General features: G+C 43.1%; 1 protein-coding gene across 1 annotated transcript in view; it reads right to left on the bottom strand.

Annotated features, from left to right (window-relative positions):
* The window catches only part of LOC126285225 (pro-neuregulin-2, membrane-bound isoform-like), a 772532-nt gene that overhangs the window by 140548 nt on the left and 608890 nt on the right, over positions 1 to 23094 (bottom strand). The window contains exon 4 of the mRNA XM_049984524.1: positions 7761 to 8097. Within this exon, the coding sequence (XP_049840481.1) occupies positions 7761 to 8097 (337 nt within the window). The remainder of the gene's footprint in view (positions 1 to 7760; positions 8098 to 23094) is intronic.

The following is a 23094-nucleotide window of genomic DNA, read 5'->3' as shown; positions in this document are numbered from 1 at the left end:
TACATCGTCCCATGATACGATGGTAAGACTTAAATAATTTCTACCAAAATACTCAAAACCAACTGCAATATGACTTTTCCCTGCGGTTTGCTGGCTGCATGGGTGAGTTTCGAACGCCATTAAATTGTGTCTAACGATGCCAGCCTTGGATAAGAGTTTAAAGTTTGCCTACCTTTGGATATTCAGCTTTATTATCTTGAGCTATTTACCCACCTGCTGCTCTCTACATCGACATGGATGCTCTGCAAATCACATTTAAGTGCCTGGCAAAGGGTTCATCAAACCATCTTCACAATTCTCTGTAATTCAAATCTCGTATAGCGCGTGGAAAGAACGAACAACTATATCTTCCCGTATGAGCTCTGATTTCCCTTACTTTATCGTGGTGATCGTTTCTCCCTATGTAGATCGGTGTCAACAAAATATTTTCGCATTCGGAGGAGAAAGTTGGTGATTGGAATTTCGTGAGAAGATTCCGTCGCAACGAAAAACGCTTTTATTTTAATGATGTCCACCCCAAATCTTATATCATTTCTCTGACACCCTCTCCCATATTTCGTGATAATACAAAACGTGTTGCCCTTCTTTGAACTTTTTCGATATTCTCCATCAGTCATATCTGGTAACGATCCCACACCGCGTAGCAGTATTCTAAAAGAGGACGGACAAGGGTAGTGTAGGCAGTCTCCTTAGTAGATCTGTTACATTTTCTAAGTGTCCCGCCAATAAAACGCAGTCTCTTGGCCGGCCGCTGTGGCCGAGAGGTTCTAGGCGGTGCAGTCCGCAACCGCACTGCTGCTATGGTCACAGGTTCGAATCCTGCCTCAGACATGGATATGTGTGATGTCTTAAGGTTAATTAGGTTTAAGTAATTCTAAGTCTAGGTGACTGATGACCCCAGATGTTAAGTCCCATAGTGCTCAGAGCCAGTTGAACCACTTTTTGTGCGTCAATATACAGTTTTCTTCGAGGTAGTTCATAATGTTTGAACACAATATACGTTCCAAAAACTTGTTGCATATCGACGTTAACGATATGGGCGATTTAGTGGATTACTCCTACTACATTTCTTGAATAATGGTGTGACGTGTGCAACTTTCCAGTGTTTGGGTGCGGATCTTTGGTCGAGCGAGCGGTTGTATATGATTGTGAAGTGTGGACTAATGCATCAGCATACTCCGAAAGGAACCTAATTGATATAATGTCTGGACCAGAAGACTTGCTTTTATTAAGTGATTTAAGTTGCTTCACTACTCCGAGGATATGTACTTCTACGTTACTCATGTTGGCAGCTGTTCTTGATTCAAATTCTGGAATATTCACTTTGTCTTCTTTTGTGAAGGGATTTCGGAAGGTAGTGTTTAATAACTCTGCTTTGGCAGCACTGTTCTCGATAGTATCTACATTGCCATCGTGCATAGAAAGCATTGATTGTTTCTTGCCGCTAACATACTCACATACGACCAGAATCTATTTGGATTTTCTACCAAGTTTGGAGACAAAGTTTCGTTGTTGTAACTGTTATAAGTATCTCGTATTGAAGTTCGCGCTAAATTTCGAACTTCTGTAAATGATCACTAATCCTGGGGATTTTGCGTCTGTTTAAATTTGGCACGTTTGTTTCGTTGTTTCTGCAACAGTGTTCTAATCCGTTTTGTGTATCAACGAGGATCAGCCCCGTCGTTTGTTAATTTATTTGCTATAAATCTCTCAGTTGCTGCCGATACTACTTCTTTGAATTAAAGCCACATCTGGTCCACACCTACATTATTAATTTGGAATGAGCGGAGATTGTCTCTCAATCTTGCTTTTGCTTAACAGTTGTTAGCTGCGGGAAAGTAGATTAGATAAACAGCCTTTCGTGCGCTCGCAGCAAATTTGCTGGGTACGAAGACCCTTGACTTAGTATCAGGTTTTGCATGCACCCACTATACCCCATGAATAGTTACACTACCGGCCATTAAAATTGCTGCACCAAGAAAAATGCAGACGGTAAACGATTATTCATTGGACAGATATATTATACTAGAACTGACATGTGATTACATTTTCACGCAGTTTGGGTCCATAGATCCTGAGAAATCAGTACCCAGAACTACCACCTCTGGCCGTAATACCGGCCTTGATACGCCTGGGCATTGAGTCAAACACTGCTTGGATGGCGTGTACAGGTGCAGCTGCCCATGCAAATTCAACACGATACCACAGTTCATCAAGAGTAATGACTGGCATATTGTGAGGAGCCACTTACTCGGCCACCATTGACGAGATGTTTTCAATTGGTGAGATATATGGAGAATGTGCTGGCCAGGGCAGCGGTCGAAAATTTTCTGTATCCAGAAACGCCCATACACGGCCTGCAACATGCGGTCGTGCATTATCCTACTGAAATGTAGGTTTTCGCAGGGATCGAAAGAAGGGTACGGCCCCGGGTCGTGACACATCTGAAATGTAACGTCCACTATTCAAAGTGCCGTCAATGCGAACAAGAGGTGACGGAGACGTGTAACCAGTGGCACCCCTTACCATCACGACTGGCGATACGCCAGTATGGTGATGACGTATACACGCTTCCAATGTGTGTTCACTGCGATGTTGCCAAACACGGATGCGACCATAATGATGCTGTAAACAGAACATAGATTCATCCGAAAAAATGACGTGTTGCCATTCGTGCACCCAGGTTCGTCGTTGAGTACACCATCGCACGCGCTCCTATCTGTAATGCAGCGTCAAGGGTAACCGCAGCCACGGTCGCCGAGCTGATAGTCCATGCTGCTGCAAATGTCGTCGAACTGTTCGTGCATATGGTTGTTGTCTTGCAAACGTCTCCATCTGTTGACTCAGGGATCGAAACGTGGCTGCACGATCCGTTACAGCCATGCGGATAAGATGCCTGTCATCTCGACTGCTAGTGATACGAGGCCGTTGGAATCCAGCACGGCGTTCCGTATTACCCTCCTGAACCCACCGATTTCATATTCTGCTAACAGTCATCGGATCTCGACCAACGCGAGCAGCGATGTCGCGATACGATAAATCGCAATCTCGACAGGCTACAATCCGACCCTAAGCAAAGTCGGAAACGTGATGGTACGCAGTTCTCCTCCTTACAAGAGGCATGACAACAACGTTTCACCAGGCGACAAGGGTCAACTGCTGTTTGTGTATGAGAAATCGGTATGAAACTTTCCTCATGTCAGCACGTTGTAGGTGTCGCCACCAGCGCCAACCTTGTGTGCATTCTCTGAAAAGCTAATCATTTGCATATCACAGCCTTTTCTTCCTGTCGGTTGAATTTCGCGTATGTAGATCGTCATCTTCGTGGTGTTGCAATTTTAATGGCCAGTAGTGTATTTTGACGTCCGATGACGTTGCTAATTCATTCTGTTGCTATATACCAAGTGGCTCTGTTACCTCACAAGTTACCCGAATAGTCATTTCTTTATTAGAGTGTCATTTTATGTTTTCCTACTATAATAGAACTACCGTGTAATAACTTATTTGTGACCTTTTGGCTCTCTAATGCGAATTATTTCGTCAATGTATATAAATATGCAAAATGGTTTTGTGGAGGAAAGCTGCAGTTTACTTTTCAGTAAGTTATACACTCATCATCAATCGGATTAATGACATCTGTTGCGATGGAGAGAAGTACTCGAATGAATTGCAAATGAAATAGTTCAGTGTCTGAAGTAAGGCGATGTCGCCGGAGTTTCGGGATCCTGTACTGACTGTCAGAGTAAAAGTTGAATGTAGGATTAGGAAGATGCATGCTACTGGCTATTCTGTCTCTCTCTCTCTCTCTCTCTCTCTCTCTCTCTCTCTCTCTCTCTCTCTCTCTTTTTTTTTTTTTTTTTTTTTTTTTTTTTTAAGCTAACTGGGCTTTTCGCGTGTCGCAGTTTCTGGTATCACCGGACGGCGTCGACCATCAAGAGTTGTAGAGTAAACAGAAAATATTATGATCCGTATCTGCACAGACGGCGAGGTAGGAGAGGGACTGCTGTAGTGGGTGATAGAGACTCCGTCGTGAACGACTACACTGCAATAGGGGAGGTACAGCTCGACAGATGGAGCCCATGCATAAACGCGTATCTCGTGTAATTTAGTATCTACAGATGTTGTTGTTGTGAGACTGCTTTGATGCAGCTCTCCATGCTATTCTATCCTATGCAAGCTTCTTCATCTCCCAGTACCTACTGCAGCCTACATCCTTCTGAATCTGCTTAGTGTATTCATCTCTTGGTCTCCCTCTACGATTTTTACCCTCCACGCTGCCCTCCAATACTAAGTTGCTGATTCCTTGATGCCTCAGATTATACTACTTTAAGTGTCTCATTTCCTAATCTAATACCCTCAGCATCACCCGATTTAATTCGACCAGATTCCTACAGCTAGCTAGTATTAACAGTTTACGTCAGTACGGCCAGTAATTCGACAAATATGGACGTTAAAAGTCGATACTTTCTCACTAGAGTGCTCAAAAGGCATAGTCACATAAGCAAAGGTTCAATCAAAGTAAAGTAAGTCCGACCATCCACTGCTAGAATAAAATCTCGTAAAACTAAAAATGGGTCAGAAACGTAGCACTGTGGACAATGTTGCCTACTACGATACTGCCAGTGGAAAATAAAGAGAAACGGGCACGTGTGATACCCTGTTTGGTATTGTTATCAAAAAATAAAAAATTCTTCTCCCTGTGCAGCTTCCGTGCAGGTATGAAGCGTGGGGCATTACTGGTATCTACATCCCCCAACACCCTCCTTTTTTATCCTCTTTGTTGTGGGATTAGAATAATTGGCAGTTCCTGCAACCCCCTCAAGCACACCTTTTCATCAGGTTTTTGCTTCCTTGCTTGCCTCTTCCGACATTAATTTACTGACATTCTGCGTAATCGAACGTGCCTGATTACGAAAAACTTTCCCTAGTCTTGTGGTGCGCAAATACTTCAGTACAATGTTGTGTGATAAAGAGGTAGCAGCGAGAACTCTCGTAAGTGCGCGCGTCAGCGGAGCGACCGGAGACTATGCGTTCCACTTTCTAACACAGCAGCGTTCTTGATGGGTGGTTCACGTTAAGGGAGCTGGTTCGTGAACACTAGGGGAAATCTGGAAAAATTTGTCAGTTTTCTAATTAGTGTAGCTCAAAGAATAAGAGCTGTAAGCCCTTGTGATGTTTGCAATCTTTTAGCAGATCTGGTGGAAACACTTTGATATATGAACCACATGTTTTGGTCTCACACCAATTTCTTAATTGCCTTTCATGTTGCAACAGAAACAAAGCATGTTAATTATTTTATGTACAGCATACAATCACGTATATAGAAATAAAAACTAAGTAGAGCTTGATTTTTTTCTGGGAGTTCTTTACACAATTATGTTTACAGTAGACTTTTAAAAAGATGTTGCTCAATTTTTTAATAGTGATTGTAAAAATGCCAGTAATTATAGTTTTTATCTAAAAAGTATTTAATTTTCAAATTTCAGTCGTAATAATAGTCTACTTTTTAATTATGTTTTAAGAGAGTATACAAAATTTCAGCCTTCTGTCTTCTATAGTTTTTAACCCACGCTGCTAAGAAGCTGTCTCTAACTCAGATGCTTTTGTACTTCTCTCGTTTGAAGTAAAATGCTGAAGGGTACACTTTCGGCATCTACCAGCCCACTTACAACAGAGGGACGAGGTCACCAGTTGTAAAAGTAACGGCCGGGTCAACTCAAGCGAATGTCGTTGCCACCAATGTTGATCACGATATACAGGATGGTCCATTGATAGTGACCGGGCCAAATATCTCACGAAATAAGCATCAAACGAAAAAACTACAAAGAACGAAATTCATCTAGCTTGAAGGGGGAAACCAGATGGCGCTATCGTTGGTCCGCCAGATGGCGCTGCCATGCTTCAACTGCGTTTTTAAAAAAAATAGTAACCCCCATTTTGATTACATATTCTTGTAGTACATAAAGAAATATGAATGTTTTAGTTGTATGTTGAAATGTGTGTGAAATCTTATGGGACTTAACTGCTAAGGTCATCAGTCCCTCTGCTTACACACTATTTAACCTAAATTAACCTAAGAACAAACACACACACCCATGCCCCAGGGAAGACTTGAGCCTCCGCCGGGACCAGCCGCACAGTCTATGACTGCAGCGCCGTAGACCGCTCGGCTAATCACGCGCGGCGCGATAACGTACACCGGCATAATATGCACTATTGCGCAACGGAAAGTCCACAATGGCTGCCACAAGTGCAACATCAGTGTCCTTGGCTGGTTAATGTACGGTGCGGCATTATGGGAGGAACGATAATTGGCCACTACTTTATCGATGGCAATCTAAATGGTGCAATGTATGTCAATTTCCTACGTAATGTTCTACCGATGTTACTACAAGATGTGTCACTGCATGGCAGAATGGCGATGAGCTTCCAACATGATGGATGTCCGGCACATAGCTCGCGTGCTGTTGAAACAGTATTGAATAGCATATTTCATGACAGGTGGATTGGTCGTCGAAGCACCATACCATGGCCCACACGTTCACCGGATCTGACGTCCCCGGATTTCTTTCCGTGGGGAAAGTTGAAGGATATTTGCTATCGTGATCCACCGACAACGCCTGACAACATGCGTCAGCGCATTGTCATCGCATGTGCGAACATTACGGAAGGCGAACTACGCGCTGTTGAGAGGAATGTCGTTACGCGTATTGCCAAATGCATTGAGGTTGACGGGCGTCGTTTTGAGTATTTATTGCATTAATGTGGTATTTACAGGTAATCACGCTGTAAGAGCATGCGTTCTCAGAAATGATACGTCCGCAAAGGTACATGTATGGCATCGGAACAACCGAAGTAAAATGTTCAAACGTACCTACGTTCTGTATTTTAATTTAAAAAAACCTACCTGTTACCAACTGTTCGTCTAAAATTGTGAGCCATATGTTTGTGACTATTACAGCGCCATCTATCACAAAGCGAAAAATTTTGCCCACTAAGAAATTCATATTTCTTTACGTACTGCACGAATACGTAATACGTAATAAAAAACGCAGTTGATATTAGTTTGGCCTATGGCAGCGGTATCTACCATGTACTTATACGTTTGTGCCTATTACAGCGTCATCTATCGCAAAGTGAAAAAAGTGGTCCAAGTAAAACATTTATATTTCTTTACGTACTGCACGAATACGTAATAAAAAATGTGGGTTCCTATTTTAAAAAACGCAGTTGATATTAGTTTGGCCTATGGCAGCGGTATCTACCTTGTACTTACACGTTTGTGCCTATTACAGCGTCATGTATCACAAAGCGAAAAAAGTGGTCCATCTAAAACATTCATATTTCTTTAGGGTACTACACGAATATGTAATAAAAGTGAGGGTTACTATTTTTTTAAAAAACGTGGTTGATGTACGGCAGCGCCATTTAGCGGGCCAACCATAGTGTCATCTGATTTCCCCCTTCAGGCTAGACAAGTTTCGTTCTTTGTAGTTTTTTCGTTTGACGGTTATTTCGTGAGTATTTGGCCCGTTCACGATCAATGGACCATGCTGTACAGAAAACAATGCAGTGCTTTAAATTCGTTTGTGGCACCTGTTAGTAGGGCGAGACCATCGCTCATATGCTTAATAACGTTCCCATTTACGTAGCTATCACACAAATTTGCACGATTACAAGAACCCCTCCTACTATCAACAACTATCAGAGAGCAGAACCATAAGAGAGTAGAGAGGCGGCCGCGGGCAGTGGGTACTTACGGTTTATTGCGGATCTTGAGGTGGGGCGGCGCGCCCTTGCCGCGCGAGTGCGCCGGCGCCGGCAGCAGGCGCGCCCTGTCGCGGTACCAGGAGAAGCTGACTGCGCCGGAGGAGGAGGAGGAGGAGGAGGAGGGGGAGGGAGGCGCCGACGCCGACGCCGACGCCGACGTCCCGCGGGGCCGCCGGCCGTAGCCGGGCCGCTGGCGCTGGCGCTGGCGCTGGCGGGGCCGCTGGTGCTGCCGCCTGGCGGGCGCGCGGCACACCAGTCGCAGGCGGTCGCCCTCGCGCACGGTGACGGTGGCCGGCAGCGCCTGCAGCGACAGCTGCGGCCGCGAACCTGCAACGCGGAACAGACACGCTAGCGAGGTGCCGCGAAGCCGACAGACCAGCCACACCAGTGGGCCAGTGCAGAGAAAATCTTTTAGTGATGCGGAGGCTAACACGACCAGCCACGCATGTTGGCTAACACATACCAGTATTCTACCGACATGATGTCCGCCTCCGTAGCGCAGCGGTATAGTCTGTCGGTAAACTGAAGAGCGAGCGAGCGAGTCCCCAATCTGCCTACCGAGCTACGTCACGAGGCCCTTCTACAGGCTGTTTCACAACGTAGCGCCGGCCCTGCGGCGGCGCGAGCTTTACATCTGTGGCGACGCCGTGTACAGATACGTCTCGGCTGCGTTCATTTTTAGACAAATGCGTTAAGACCATAAGGAATACAAAAATGATAGCTTCTTCCGGAACACAACATTATAGAGTAAATAATATTAAGAATGGAAGTAAGGATTATACTACAAACAAAGAACCGAATGACTGATCATGTGAAGGTATTGAATATTCCTCTATTGCTATTCGTAAAACGAAACCCATATAATGCAATCAATCTGTAGAATTTAAGGCTTGTTCTTACTTTGAGTTTCTACTAAAAGGTACAAGTTTTCTTTGAAGGACTTGCAATACGAAAATTGTTCAGAAGGTAAGCAGAAATTTATACTTTTGCTTGTTGTATTAGTCCGATTTGCACTACTTCTTTTTCACTGTCTTCGTAAACATGTCTCAAAAGTATGTGTACAATGTCAAACATATTGGGTATTTACTCTGTTGTCAGCTGCCAAAAAGGTTACATGTGTTTTGGTAGCATCAAGGATTATTTGTTTTGTATAAAAACAGATTAGAGAATCTGTATTAAATTTTGTTATAGGAATGCAATAAAGTGCATGAAATTTTTAGAAATGTTAAATATTGCTTTTGGTGAGCCTGTTATGAGTGAACCAAGGGCACACAAATGGTATAAACATTTCAGAGCAGGCCTTAAAGGACAGCAGTTTTACAAGTATGGATGAGGTTAAAAAGCACAGTTAAGACACCTATAAACTATCCCGAAGAAACAGTTCCTAAAGAATTTCTGAAATTCGAAAAAGCACTGCCACAAGTGTATAGTATGTAATGGAAAATATTTTGAAGAGGATAACATTGCTGTAGACTAACAAATGAAGTTCTTGCCAAAAAAATAAAAATTAATATGTGAACGCACCTCGTATGTCAATCTTTTTGATTAGAAGTCCAGAATCGATGTACATGTTTCGAAGAAAATTTCAGTAGTGTTTAGAATACATATTGCGCATATATTTAAAGCAATCAGTTGAATAGTGACCGAGATAGAGATTTAGTGTTCCATAAGCATCAAAGGTTTTACGTTATTTTGAAACTGTCCATAACGATCGGTTTCCTCCCAAGATTATTAGTTTTCCTTCGTGGCGATTCCACTAAACCACGAGGCTTATTTCCGCGTTCGTTCCTTATGCTGACGTTTGTATAAACTGCAGCCCTTTGGTTGGGACTGGTAATATTAGCCAACAGTTCTTTTTGGGCCGCCTCTTTAATACACGCTGTAATAACATTAGAGACGACCGAACGCTCTTTACTCCGCAAATACCTCCTCTTTCTCGTATTCTGCACATTTTCTTGCAATGCTAGACGATTATCCATAACTTCCGGATATCGAAGTGTGTCAGAAAGTATACAAATTTAACTGACTGACACACTGGCAACTGAGATCCCACGAACAGAAAAGACGTACATCACTGCACGCCGATCTGCAACACATGTTGGGTGCCCCTGTAGGCCAATGGCAGCGTTCTTCCGGGAAAGGCCACTTCCCTCACCAAAAGCGCTGCTCGCTTTTTACAGACAGACTATAGCGTTACCACCTACCAAGTAAGGGGGCCTGGGTTCGATTCCCCGCAGGGGACTGGGTGTTGTGTGTCCTTCATCATAATTTTCATCGTCATTGACACGCAAATCGCCGAAGTGTCGTCAACTAGAAACACTTACAATACGGCCGAACCGCGAAGGCTAATAGATACCATACGATCATTTCATTTCGTCAACATAATCAGTCACAGTGTGGTGTCGAATCCTGCAACACGACGGTCTACTGGTGCTGTTCGAGCAGTCGACGTCACAGAGCGTGAAACCTCGGGCTAACGAATTCTGTTCGTCCATTTCTATCATGTGTCATAGCATTATTAATGTATTATGGATCTTAAACATAAAAATAACCGTAAAACACGTGCTGCGGTATCTTACAGATAACAGGTCATATGTAAACCCAGCCATTAAAAATGGTTCAAATGGCTCTGACAAGGGAACCTCCCCATCGCACCCCCCTCACATTTAGTTATAGGTTGGCACAGTGGATAAGCCTTGAAAAACTGAACACAGATCAATCGAGAAAACAGGAAGGAGTTGTGTGGAACTATGAAAAAAATAAGCAAAATATACAAACTGAGTAGTGCGCAACACAGGCAACATCAAGGATAATGTGAGCTTAGGAGCGCCGTTGTCCCGTGGTTAGCGTGAGCAGCTGCGGAACAAGAGGTCCTTGGTTCAAGTCTTCCCATGAGTGAAAAGTTTAATTTTTTTTATTTTCAGACAATTATTATCTGTCCGTCCGTCCGTCTAATGCGAGAGATGGGAGTAATTATCACATCCACAAGAAAACCTAATCGGGCAAGGTAGAAGAATCTTTTTACCCATTCGCCAAGTGTACTAGTTAGGTGGGTCGACAACATATTCCTGTCTTGTGACGCTCATGCCATCACCAGTATCGTATCGAATATATCAGAGGTGTTTTCCTGTGGAGGAATCGGTTGACCTATGACCTTGCGATCAAATGTTTTCGGTTCCCATTGGAGAGGCACGTCCTTTCGTCTACTAATCGCACGGTTTGGGGTGCGGTCGCAAAACACAGACACTAAACTTATTACAGTGAACAGACGTCAATGAACGAACGGACCGATCATAACTTTGCGAAAATAAAAAGAGAGTAAACTTCCCACTCGAGGGAAGACTTGAACCAATGACCTCTCACCCTCTGCTGCTCACGTTAACCACGGGACCACGGCCCTCCTAAGCTCACATTATTCTTGGTGTTGCCTATCTTGCGCATGGACTACTCAGTTTCTATATTCTGCTTATTTTTTTCATAGTTCCACACAACTTCTTCCTGTTTTCTCGATTGATCTGTGTTCAGTTTTTCAAGGCCTATCCACTGTGCCAACTTATAACTAAATCTGAGGGGGGTGCTATGGGGAGGTTCCCTTGTAAACACTATGGGACTTAACTTCCCAGGTCATCAGTCCCCTAGAACTTAGAACTACTTAAACCTAAGTAACCTAAGTACATCACATACATCCATGCCCGAGGCAGGATTCGAACCTGCGACTGTTGCGGTAGCGCGGTTCCAGACTGTAGTGCCTAGAACCGCTGGGCCACCCCTACCGGCAAACACAGCCATTAAGGAATAAATGATAACAATCATGGTTCACACGATTCTGTCTAATTGTGGAGCCTTAAGCCGTCGGCACACGGACCATGCTGTCGAACGTCAACGTAGAGCGTGCCAAGTTCAACGTGCTGCTGAACGCTCAGGAACGATGCGACTTGTGCACACGGTACGTGGGTCCCAACGTGGTATACGCGATCGCAACGCACTCCAGCGGCAGCTGAGTGATGTTTCTAGTTCGTAAATCGCACTGTTTACACAACGGGCGTGCGTAAAATTCCCACAGTAGCTCTATTAAAATGCACATTTCCTCCATCGTCCACGAAAAGGAAAGTACCATGTCCAATCAATAAGGACACTAGCTTGTAAAAGTTCCGTTACAAACAGTGTGATACAAATTTGGAATACTTCTCCGCATAAGATAAACATTATTTCATCATTCCCACATTTTAGTAAAACTCCAAGGTCAGTCTTACTTGATCATTGATCCTATCCAGTAGCAGCCTCTTTGCAGCATATGAATTACGAAGCGTAAAAGGAAAGGAGCAAAATATCTTTATACAAGTAGCTCAAGCTGTCCTGTAAATTAATACAATCGACAAAGTCACCCCTCAAAGAAAGGTGAACTTATATTTACATAACATCAAATATTATAATATATACTTATATTAAACTAATAGTAAAGTATCAGAACCCAATAAAAACGGGAATGTTGGGAAAAAAATTGGAAGTGTCAAGCCGCGAACCACCACCCGTACAAATAACCCTATTCAGGACATCGACGCAACCCCCCTTTTATTTAACATTTTGTTCGTTGTTGATCGTTTTGTTTGGTCGTTGCGGACGTCACGTAACATTCGTTCAAGTTCGTTGTTGATCCTTTCACTCAGTTTTTTATTACAGAGGCCAACCAGCTCTCTGACCAAATATGCTTTTTTTATCTCAGTTTGTTCGCTTTCGTTCATTGCATCTGCTCGGGGCGGACGTCGTAAGACATCCGTTTAAGTTCGTTGTTGACCGTTTAACTCAGTTTTTTATTACAGAGGCCTACTAACCCTCTGACCGAATACGCTGAGCCACCGTGCCGGCTATTTTTTTTTTTTTTATAGTTCGTTGCGTTTGGTCTGGGCGGACGTCACAAGACATTCTTTCAAGTTGATCGTCGATTCCTTGACACAGTTTTTTTTTTTTTTTTTTTTTATTACAGAGAGCACGCATCCCTCTGACCGAACACGCTGAGCTACCGTGCCGGCTAGTTGGTTCTATATCCACAACGGGTCTTGGAGCTGTTGTTTATTCTAGCGATCGCAACCACAGTCAGTTTAACATGTATTATTTCGTTTATTAAGCATTCATCTCGAAATTCTCATTTGCATTTCACATAGTAAGCTACTGTAGTCTCTATCTAGCAAATAACCAAAACATTCTATTGGTATTAATCTGAGCAAAGCTAACAATTTTGCCTTCTATCTGTCTGATATCTCCTCCATCCCTGATGACCCACAATCTGACTACTCACTTTTCCCTTCCAACCTTGAACATACAAATACCGCTGCCCCACCCCGGCATCCAGCTTCCAGTACTTGGATGACATACCACATACAGTATTAAATACGCCAATCGCAGCAAGCGACGTGAAACAAGCACTCCAAAAAAAAAGCGCAACACTTTCCCCGTTTACGTCTGCATTACGTACCGAAACCTCAAACCGCTCCATCTGCCTCGCCTGAATGATTACCAAGGCCTTCGAATCCATCCTCTTCCGACGCATCCATCAACATTTGAACCAACACCATTTTCTTCCCGTTAACCAGTGTTGCTTCCACCCTTATTTCTCCTCTGATGACCAGCTCCTGCGTCTCACCCATCTCCTACCAACTCAACTCCCATAATTCCGTTATTTTTGTTTCCCTCTACCTAGAAAAAGCCTGCGACCGTGTATGGCATTCTGGTCTCCTTTTCAAACTTCAGCCATACGCATTTCCAGTTAACGACGGGCCTTATTGCATCCTTCTTATCCTATCGCCCATCCTTTTTCACTATTAATAACACCTTCCATCCCACTGCAGGACTGCCCAAAGGCTCTGTTGTCGACTGTTTTATTGCCTCTGCACCGCTGATATGCCCAAACCACCTCCAAGAGTCCACCTCCTTCAGAATGCCGATGACACCGTTTTCCTCGCCCTCTGCTCTACATTACAGAATCCCAGCGATCCGTCCAAAACCTCCTCAATCAGTTTGTCTCCCTCTGATCACAAAGTATGCCGCCACACCTTCACGGCCGGCCGGCGTGGCCGAGCGGTTCTAGGCGCTACAGTCTGGAACCGCCCGACCGCTACGGTCACAGGTTCGAATCCTGCCTCGGGCGTGGATGCGTGTGATGTCCTTAGGTTAGTTAGGTTTAAGTAGTTCTAAGTTCTAGGGGACTGATGACTTCAGAAGTCCATAGTGCTCAGAGCCATTTGAACAATTTTTGAACACCTTCATGAACACATCCTCGGTCCCGACACATGCACACTACTCCACATCTTATCCCAGCACAAACTTCAACCATCTCTTTCTCCCAGACAATGAGATCCGCCCTACTACTTTAACTCTTCCCCACCTGTCCAACTTCACAACAGGGCGCCTATCTCCCTCCTCATCCCTTTCCTTCTGTTACAACCACTGCCCTACCTACGAGATACACTACCCCTCGCCCTCTGTCTTTACCATCGACTGTATTTCCCACTAACTCAGCTCCTGCCTCTCACCTCCATAGTTTTGCTACGCTTCTACCCATACCCTCAAACCTATGGAATATACTCTCTCCTCCGGCAATACCTCTGACACTAATGCAGGTCCTTCAGCTTTTAAGTGAAAGAGTAGTTCTTCGTTATTTTCATCAGAGTAATTTCACCTTCTTGCTTTATGTTTTAAGATGTATGTGTTACCGTTTTTTAACTGTCAGTCTTGCATTTTTAATTTAAAGTACACAACAGTCACAAATTTTGTTTGTATTCCTCGTCGTAAATTTTTTAATTCGCTTGACTGAAGAGCGGAGAATTGTACAGCTGAGAGCCTACCCTCCCGCCTACATGGGGCGAGGGAGATGAAATAACAATATGGAAAAAAAATATTGGGATGCGAGTCGAGTAACATTTTTGAAGGACCAAACTTTCGTCTTTTTTAGCTTTACATAATCATCATAAAATGCTTCCATGTGGTATTCATAAATGCATGAGTTTGTGCCTTGGTATGATTTATTACTATTTCTTACTGTATTCCACGATGCCTTTTTTCAAGCGGAGCTATACCTTGTTCTTGTGGCAATTTTTTAGAACCTCAGGATCGATTGCTTTCGCGCCGCGTGGGCCAAATGTCATGTAACACTTCGGGCAACACTCGATACTGTATTGAGCTCTGCGGTGTATCGGGATATCACGAGCTCGTTCTAATGCGATTATCGCTTTCCTGTCCTTCCAGTCACACTTGTGGGATTACACGAAGACACCTTACAGAACGACTACTCACATTAGTGGGCTAACACTGAAACGCCCACTTTTGACAGCCTCCAAAGGCTAGAAATAGAGCAAGCCTTTGTTGTAGTAGCTCATATCAAACTGTGAGCGGCGGATCCAGATTCCCTGCATATGAAGCAAAGCAATCCCACTTTCCATATTTCTGATTTTCAGCTGATCTCTGACTATCTCATTATAAACAGAGATCTCATTTACCTCTAAATTACCTTATCTATAATAACTATTTAACTCAAGACTGAAAAAAATTCACCCACTTCTCCGTATTGTAAATTTAGACTCTTTCTTATGTATCATCTACATCCACAATCCCTCCCCTTCGAGGCACCAGCAACCGATTCCACCTCCTCCAGAAATGTAAGGAAAAACCCCTAGCCGTTGAACAAGAATTAATCCTCCCCTTCAGTCCATCTGAAAAGCTCTTACCGCTGGATATATTATCCCCTTGCAATCAAGCCACCAATTCATTTAAGCATCTCTGTATCTCCTAACAAATCAGAGCACTCCGTGTCCGACCAAACGCCGCTCTCACATATTGCGAATATTTATACTCTGAGCCAGATACCAGTGTTTACTACAACAATTAATTAACGCTCTGCAGTATAGCTTGCCAGTGGATCCGGTTAACGACCGGTAAGTCGGGCGGCCCTTGTGGTTGCTTCCGTTACTGCCATTATGAGCCCGGCTGCAGCAGACGAAGCAGCTATGTGCTATACCTGTGGTGGGCGGTTGCGCCATAAGTTTTAGCTCAGGCAAACTACTACATATTATACAGTTGTTACTGTTTCCAGTGAGTCATAGTCAAGATGTTAATCGAACAGTAATGGGTTTTGCCTCCTGTTTATGTGAAATGAGTTACATTAGTGTATGTTGAGAGTTAACTGTCAGACCCTGCAAAAAGCACAGACCTTCCAATGTTTAGCCGGTATTGTTACTTCTCCCTATCGCCATAAAGGAACACTCTCACAGAACTTGCTGCAGACTTTTCGCCTGAGAAAAATTGAAGAAAATTTATACTCTATTACCACAAGAACAGTTTGTGTGGATAAGTGGTCTCTCTTACACCACTGTCACGCGAACTCTGTGAGACTCGGTGGATGCATTACACTATCTCAACCTTCGTTGGAGTGCCTTAAAGGTAAATATGAACTGTATTGGCTGTCTGCCCCGGTAGCTGAGTGGTCAGCGCGATAGACTGTCAATCCAAAGGGCCCGGGTTCGATTCCCGGCTGGGTTGGAGATTTTCTCCACTCAGCGACTGGGTGTTGTGTTGTCCTAATCATCATCATCATTCCATCCCCATCGACGCGCAAGTCGCCGAAGTGGCGTCAAATTGAAAGACTTGCACCAGGCGAACGGTCTACCCGACAGCAGGCCCTCGTCGCGCGACATTTCATTTCATTTCAATTACATTGGCTCCAAAGATTTGTTCCGAGAGGTCGGTACTCCTACAGCATCTTCTGTATGATGAAATACGTTTCCCTTTGCTATGTGACTTGGGACAGCTTTCAGTGGCATTAGTTTTCGTAACTTGAAGGGCATGAAAGGAAAGGAGTGGTTGAGAAACGAGAGAGGCAGGATTGTAATGTATCCTCTACCGACTCTGTACGTAGAGCAATGAGAGAAGATAACTAAGGAGAAATCTGAAAATAAAATAGAAGATCCAGGGGAAAACTTTAGTTATGCCCTTCATTATCGGGCGCATTTTAAAAGTACAAGAGGACTACAACTGATTAATTGCTCTGTGTTAATGTTAGTTAACAATGAATTATCCTAAAAAAATATTTGAAACCATAGTGAATTTTTGTTGATGGTGTAATATGTCATATTTCAGAACTTAAACACGACAATTAACACACAAATCTGCAGCTTCATGTTGTTCTATTGCAAAAAAAAAAAAAAAAAAAAAAAAAAAAAAAAATTATATACATTACACGTATTCCTCATACTTGCTATAAATTTCAAGATATGTCAAAATACACACTTGTTGTCAAAACTTTCAACAGTTGTAAGTAAACAATTCAAAATACTTAAACAAAATTACCATGGCAAAAGTTTTCAAAGCACTTTTGCTTTTCCTTATATTACCACATAGATCACTGTTGAGTTAACATTACTTGTCCTAATTTTATTTTATTTTTTGTGGAATGAGTAAAGCAATTCCTGCCATTATGGAAGCAAAGAAACATGACAACCAAGTCTCGTAACAAGATATATATATATATATATATATATATATATATATATATATATATATATATATATATATATATAACCTCACTTACACTGACGTAAACAAAGTTGGCATTGAATCCCGGGGTCGGCTGCCAGGATGTCATGTATTAGTGCACCGATCGTAAGAACGATGTATGAAAAGCCCTCTAGTGCTTAAGTTCATATGATCGGTGCGCGAATACATAACATCCTGGCGGTCGACGCAACAGAGGGTGCTCATCAATGATCTGTCTTTTCTTCAGTTGTCATATAGACATTGTATCTTTCATAGGTCATTTATAGGTTGCTACAGGCAATGTATTACGTACATTTATTTTTGACCGTAAATTCACCATAAAAGTTCAGACCTATTATCTTTATAATATATTTCCATTTAACAGTTTTATATGGGTAACTGTATTCGTCTTTTACTGTAGCAAAATTAGTTTCTATAATAGAGATCAATATTTAAAAGTCCGCTACATGTATTTTACCTAATGTGTTTTTATCAGATTACGTTTCTTACGTAAATGATGACTACATCTAAGCTCACAGTAGCGACATCTATGTAGGATGTAGGCAAACAGATTTCTGGTAGTTACTGTACTTCAGTAGCCAGTTGTAAAAAGGACTGTGGGTACGATGTGGCCTATTCTACACCTTATTTTAGACCTATGTGACGATGCTGTGCTGAGTATATTTATGTTTTGACGATGCCATTACGACCTTGTCGCATTAGGACATGGTATATAAGAGGTACGTTTCATCATATTTGATCTGTACATTTTCCTGGTGTATGATAGTATATTGTGATACGTTATGCTGTATTGTGTTGAAAGACACACTGCAAACCAGGGGTATATATTTTTATATTGTAGATCTGAGGATGGTCATAACGGACTGAAACAGGTCATCGTCAAAAAAATTGATATTGTGATCAAAGACTGGAATAGAAAAACATCTGACAGTACTGGATGACTGTTCATATTCGCAACTATGTCGGAGCAGGTGAAAAACATACAAGGCAGAATCATTTAGAAGTGAATACAAATAAGTTTTCGAAGTAAAAAATACTCACAGAAGTTATCATCACAGTAAACGCGTAAAAGGGAGGTTGCCTGGATTCAATATAAAAATGATTTTAAAAAATGTTGTGATTAGGAGAGACGATATTCATTATTCGATATCAAAGACATTCGGGTAATCTATGACGACATGCATGTCATAGACAAAATTATATAGGCTACCGGGGATCGCTATCATTTCCTAAAATCGTAACTTTGAAGATAATACAGAGTTTTATTGTCAAATGGGAATCGGCTTGGACTGCATCAAAATGGCAAAAGATCAGAAAGAGGCGTAATGTGTTAGCTGGTATTCAGAGTCCAAATCTGTGACAGCGGTAGTGCGGAATTATCGACGTTAGTATGGGAGGTCACCTCCGGCAAAAACTAGCATACTGAGGCGGTTCAAAAACGTTAAAGATATAGACAGTGTCAAAGACCTTCGTTGGAATGTGCGCTCTCCCGTATCCCGACAGAGTGCAAGCTGCACTTGAACGCAACCCTCAGAGGTCAATTCGTTGTGCATCACGCGAGTTGCAGCAAGCAAGATCAACTGTTCATAAAGCGTTACATAAGCGGCTGGGCCTCAATGCGTACAAAGTGGAAATGGTCCAAGCATTGGAGCCAGACCATCGTCCTATGTGATATGAATTCGCGTGTTCTATGATGACTTCCTCCACGGACAACGACTACCCAGAAAAAATCCATGTTTTTAGATGAATAAACATTTCACATTTCTAGAAACGTGAATCGCCACAACATTAGGATTTGGGGCTCCGAAAAACACACACAGCATACGTGAACAAGTCCACGATAGCCCGAAGCTTAGTGTGCGGTGTGATCTAACACACGAGAGGTTGATGATCCTATTTTCCTTCGCAGAGAAAACAATAACGGGAGGTGCTTACCTGGACGTGCTCCAACAGTTCCCGCTATCACAGATCGAAGATCTGCAGACGTCCATCTTCTTCCAGAATGATGGTGCACCCTTACATTGAAGTTTGAACGTGCGGGATTTGCTGAATGACACATTTCCTTCGAGGTGGATGGGTTGTGATGGTCCCATACCATGATGGTGCACCCTTACATTGAAGTTTGAACGTGCGGGATTTGCTGAATGACACATTTCCTTCGAGGTGGATGGGTTGTGATGGTCCCATACCATGATGGTGCACCCTTACATTGAAGTTTGAACGTGCGGGATTTGCTGAATGACACATTTCCTTCGAGGTGGACGGGTTGTGATGGTCCCATACCATGGCCACCGCGCTCTCCGGATTTCGTGCCATTATTCCTTTTTTGTGTGATTACGTCAAGAATGGCGTGTACCCAACATCAGTCAATGACATTGCTACCCTTCGGGCACTAATTAATGAAGCAATCAGAATTGTTGATGCGGTAGTGCTGACTCGTACTTGGGCAGAACCCTACTAACCGTCTTGATGTTCTACGATCGATGAGTCTGGCACATATTGAAGTTCTACAGGAAAGAAGATGGGGCGTATTTTAATTGTACATTGAAATAAAATGTTTTCCTTGGCGCCAATCATTTCATGTGGTTACCAGTGGGGGTCTCTCTGGTGCTGTTAGCTTTACTCAGTTTGCGTGGAATCGATAACAGCAGCAAAAGGTGTTTTAGCCAAGAATACGGCACTGCACCAAAATATTCGTCTATGGCACCAGCAGTTCCTAGACACCGGTTGATTTATTTAAGGGGAAATTGTGGAGGTTTTGTGAAACATTCCGTCTTGGCGCCTTACCTTCCAACAACTTTGTGCGTATTGCAACACTGCATAACAACAGCAGTGAATTAAGTTTACTACAAGACATGCTCGCCAGAGTATGAGAGGAGTTTGTGTACCGTGTGTATGTTTCTTTTGCGTCCGATAGAAAGCGCATAGAATATTTGTGAAAGTTAAATGAAACTTTTGTACTAAGCGTAATAGTAAAAAATATCCCAAGACTGTAGGTGATTGTATGTAATAGATGGGTATGTAAAACAGAATGGTTCATTTTAAAATAACAACTTTGTTAGGCATAAGTTAATATTTACCCCCTGTTTCTATCGTCATTCATATAGAAGATATAGACTTGTGAAATTGGATGAATCTTATTATAACGGTATGTATTATGAGGACGTTTGCCAGGTTGTCGACCGATGTAACCCATTTCCTATCACATATTCATAATATTATTTATGTATCAAGCATAATAACACATTGCATTTCGTTAGATTTTTTTCTTTAGTCACCTTCGCTTGTAAGCGTCCTTCGATTAATTTTTGAACACTTTTTGAAGGTTCTCAAAATCCTCCATCACACGGAAAAAATCTCTGCAGGGATAGCAGCAATTTCTTGAACGATTGCATTCTTCAACTAGTTCCAATTTCGTGGTTTGTGGTTATAGACACAGTTCTTAAGGTACCCCCATAGAAAAAAGTGACATACTGACAAGCCGGGAGACCTAAGAGGCCAAGGAACATTGCCAAAATGTAAGATAATCCGGCCGGGAAACATGCGTCTAAAGAACTGTCATTGAAGTGTTTGCTGTGTGCGATGTTGCCCCAACCTGCTGGAACCAAACGCGTTTTAAAGGGATTCGTCGTCTTCTTAGTTCTGGTTTCAAGAATGTTTCAAGCATACGAATGTAACGAACCGAATTAACAGTAACTGTAGCCCCGTTCTCTTCAAGAAAATAAGGTCCAATAATGCCAACAGAGCCAAGAGCACACCAGACTGTTACTTTTTCTGAGTGTAGAGGACACTGATAGATAAGGTGTGGATGCTCTGGAGCCCAGTAACGTAGGTTTTGCTTATTCACGATCCGTTTAAACGAAAATGAGCTTCATCACTCATCAATAAAATTTAATTTTCATTCGATCCCAAAATTACTTGCATTCTGTAAGCCAAGTCTTCTCGTACAGCAAAATCAGTTTCCTTAAGTTGTTGGACATTAGCATTTTGTAGGGATGGAATTTTAATTCTTTATGCAAAATTCTTCTACTCGATTCACGACTGATTCGTAACTCACTAGTATGACGTCTAGCTGACCGTTCTGGGCTTCTGTCTGCCGCTTGCCTTACCCTTTCAACATTTTCCGGTGTCGTTACTCTGCATCTCGGGCCAGGATGCTTCTTATTCAGTATGTTTCCAGATGATCTGAAGTTTTCTACCCATCTGACGATTGTGTCACGGCTCGGAACAGCTCTATGTAGATCGACATTAAAACGCGCACGAAACAATCACTATGTATAAATAACAGACTCACCATTTTTCACGAAACTATCGTAGACAAACATTCGACGTTGCAAGTCCCACTGCTCCATAGTGACTGAGTAAATGAAATGGCGTCTTGTGTGGAACAAAACTATCCCCACCACGACCACCTCCCACCACCGCGCCCTCAGTACTACACAGTTCAAATCCGTCCGTCTCCCGTTTGTCACCCTGTACATACGTATCTTTTGCTGGTTTTCATATCATGATGGATTACTGAATGTCTTTGAAATCGCAGCTTTTTGTTGGTAGTTCTCCACAACCAGACAACGAAGCGTCTTTTGACATCTTCAAAGCTTTGGATGCGACTAGTGACAATACGTACAATCCCACGAATACTCGGAGAAATATCTCTGTGTCAGCACAGTGTGATTCAGGAAACCAAAGGGACAGCGCATCAGGAAAGGGTCATCATACCTAAAAGCGCTTTGGCGTCTGTCACATCAGCACAGTGCCAGCAACTTCAATCTGGGAGCGGTCAATTCGCAACGTGCTCGTTAACGGTTCAGAGCGCATCTCGTTCTGTTGTGATGACGTCGAGGCCACGCTGGCCACACACAGAAAATCTTCAAAGGCGTCCGCCGCCGCCCGGCTGCGAGGGGCCTCCAGCGCAGCACGTCACGTTTGGCGGGTCAGCCTGACATCCAGGGGAACGCCGCGACAAGACGCGCAGCGAGTGTTATTGACCTTGTCACGCATTCGAAGTTTTCGGGTTGCGTCTCTCCCTCTAGTCATAGGAAGCGTGACGCGACAAGAAATTTATCGCAGGTTCAAGACAAAACTTCCGCCTGAACACAGATAATGAGCGTAGTCGAAACACTGCTCGATGTTATCGTACATTCGGTTTTTCTATAAACGTACTACTGTCATTGTCTTCACTAATCCGTCACACATGTTCCACTCTTCCTAGTCACCATCTTCCTCTGTGTGGTGCTTCACCCCTTTCCCTGCTTGCGAGTTCTGGATTTTTTCTTTTTCTTCCATCTGCATGTCCGTTGTTAGAAAAACGATGTGCTACACTCTTATTTGCTTTGGTACATTCAGCCTCCCTGTAGTCTCTGTCTCTTTCATTACTTTCTACTCCTCCTCTAGCTAAAGGTCTACTTCAAACACTTTCATGTCGTCCTTCCAATTTTTCGTCGTATCTTAGTTCAGTTCACACTCAACAGAGTAGTGCAACCGTATAGCCTCAAGAAATTTCGTAATAATTCTAGGCCATCGACTGAAAGATACTGGTTTTCGATGGCAGTGGCGCATTTGGTGTGACGGAGAATGAATTCAAATGGCTCTGAGCACCATGGGACTCAACTGCTGTGGTCATCAGTCACGTAGAACTTAGAACTACTTAAACCTAACTAACCTAAGGACATCACACGCATCCATGCCCGAGGCAGGATTCGAACCTGCGACCGTAGCAGTCGCACGGTTCCGGACTGCGCGCCTAGAACCGCGAGACCACCGCGGCCGGCGAGAATG

Source organism: Schistocerca gregaria, chromosome 8 (assembly GCF_023897955.1).
Source record: "Schistocerca gregaria isolate iqSchGreg1 chromosome 8, iqSchGreg1.2, whole genome shotgun sequence".
NCBI lineage: Eukaryota > Metazoa > Arthropoda > Insecta > Orthoptera > Acrididae > Schistocerca > Schistocerca gregaria.
The sequence above is the reverse complement of the archived record's forward strand: the minus strand, read 5'-3'. Positions and strand labels throughout refer to the sequence as shown.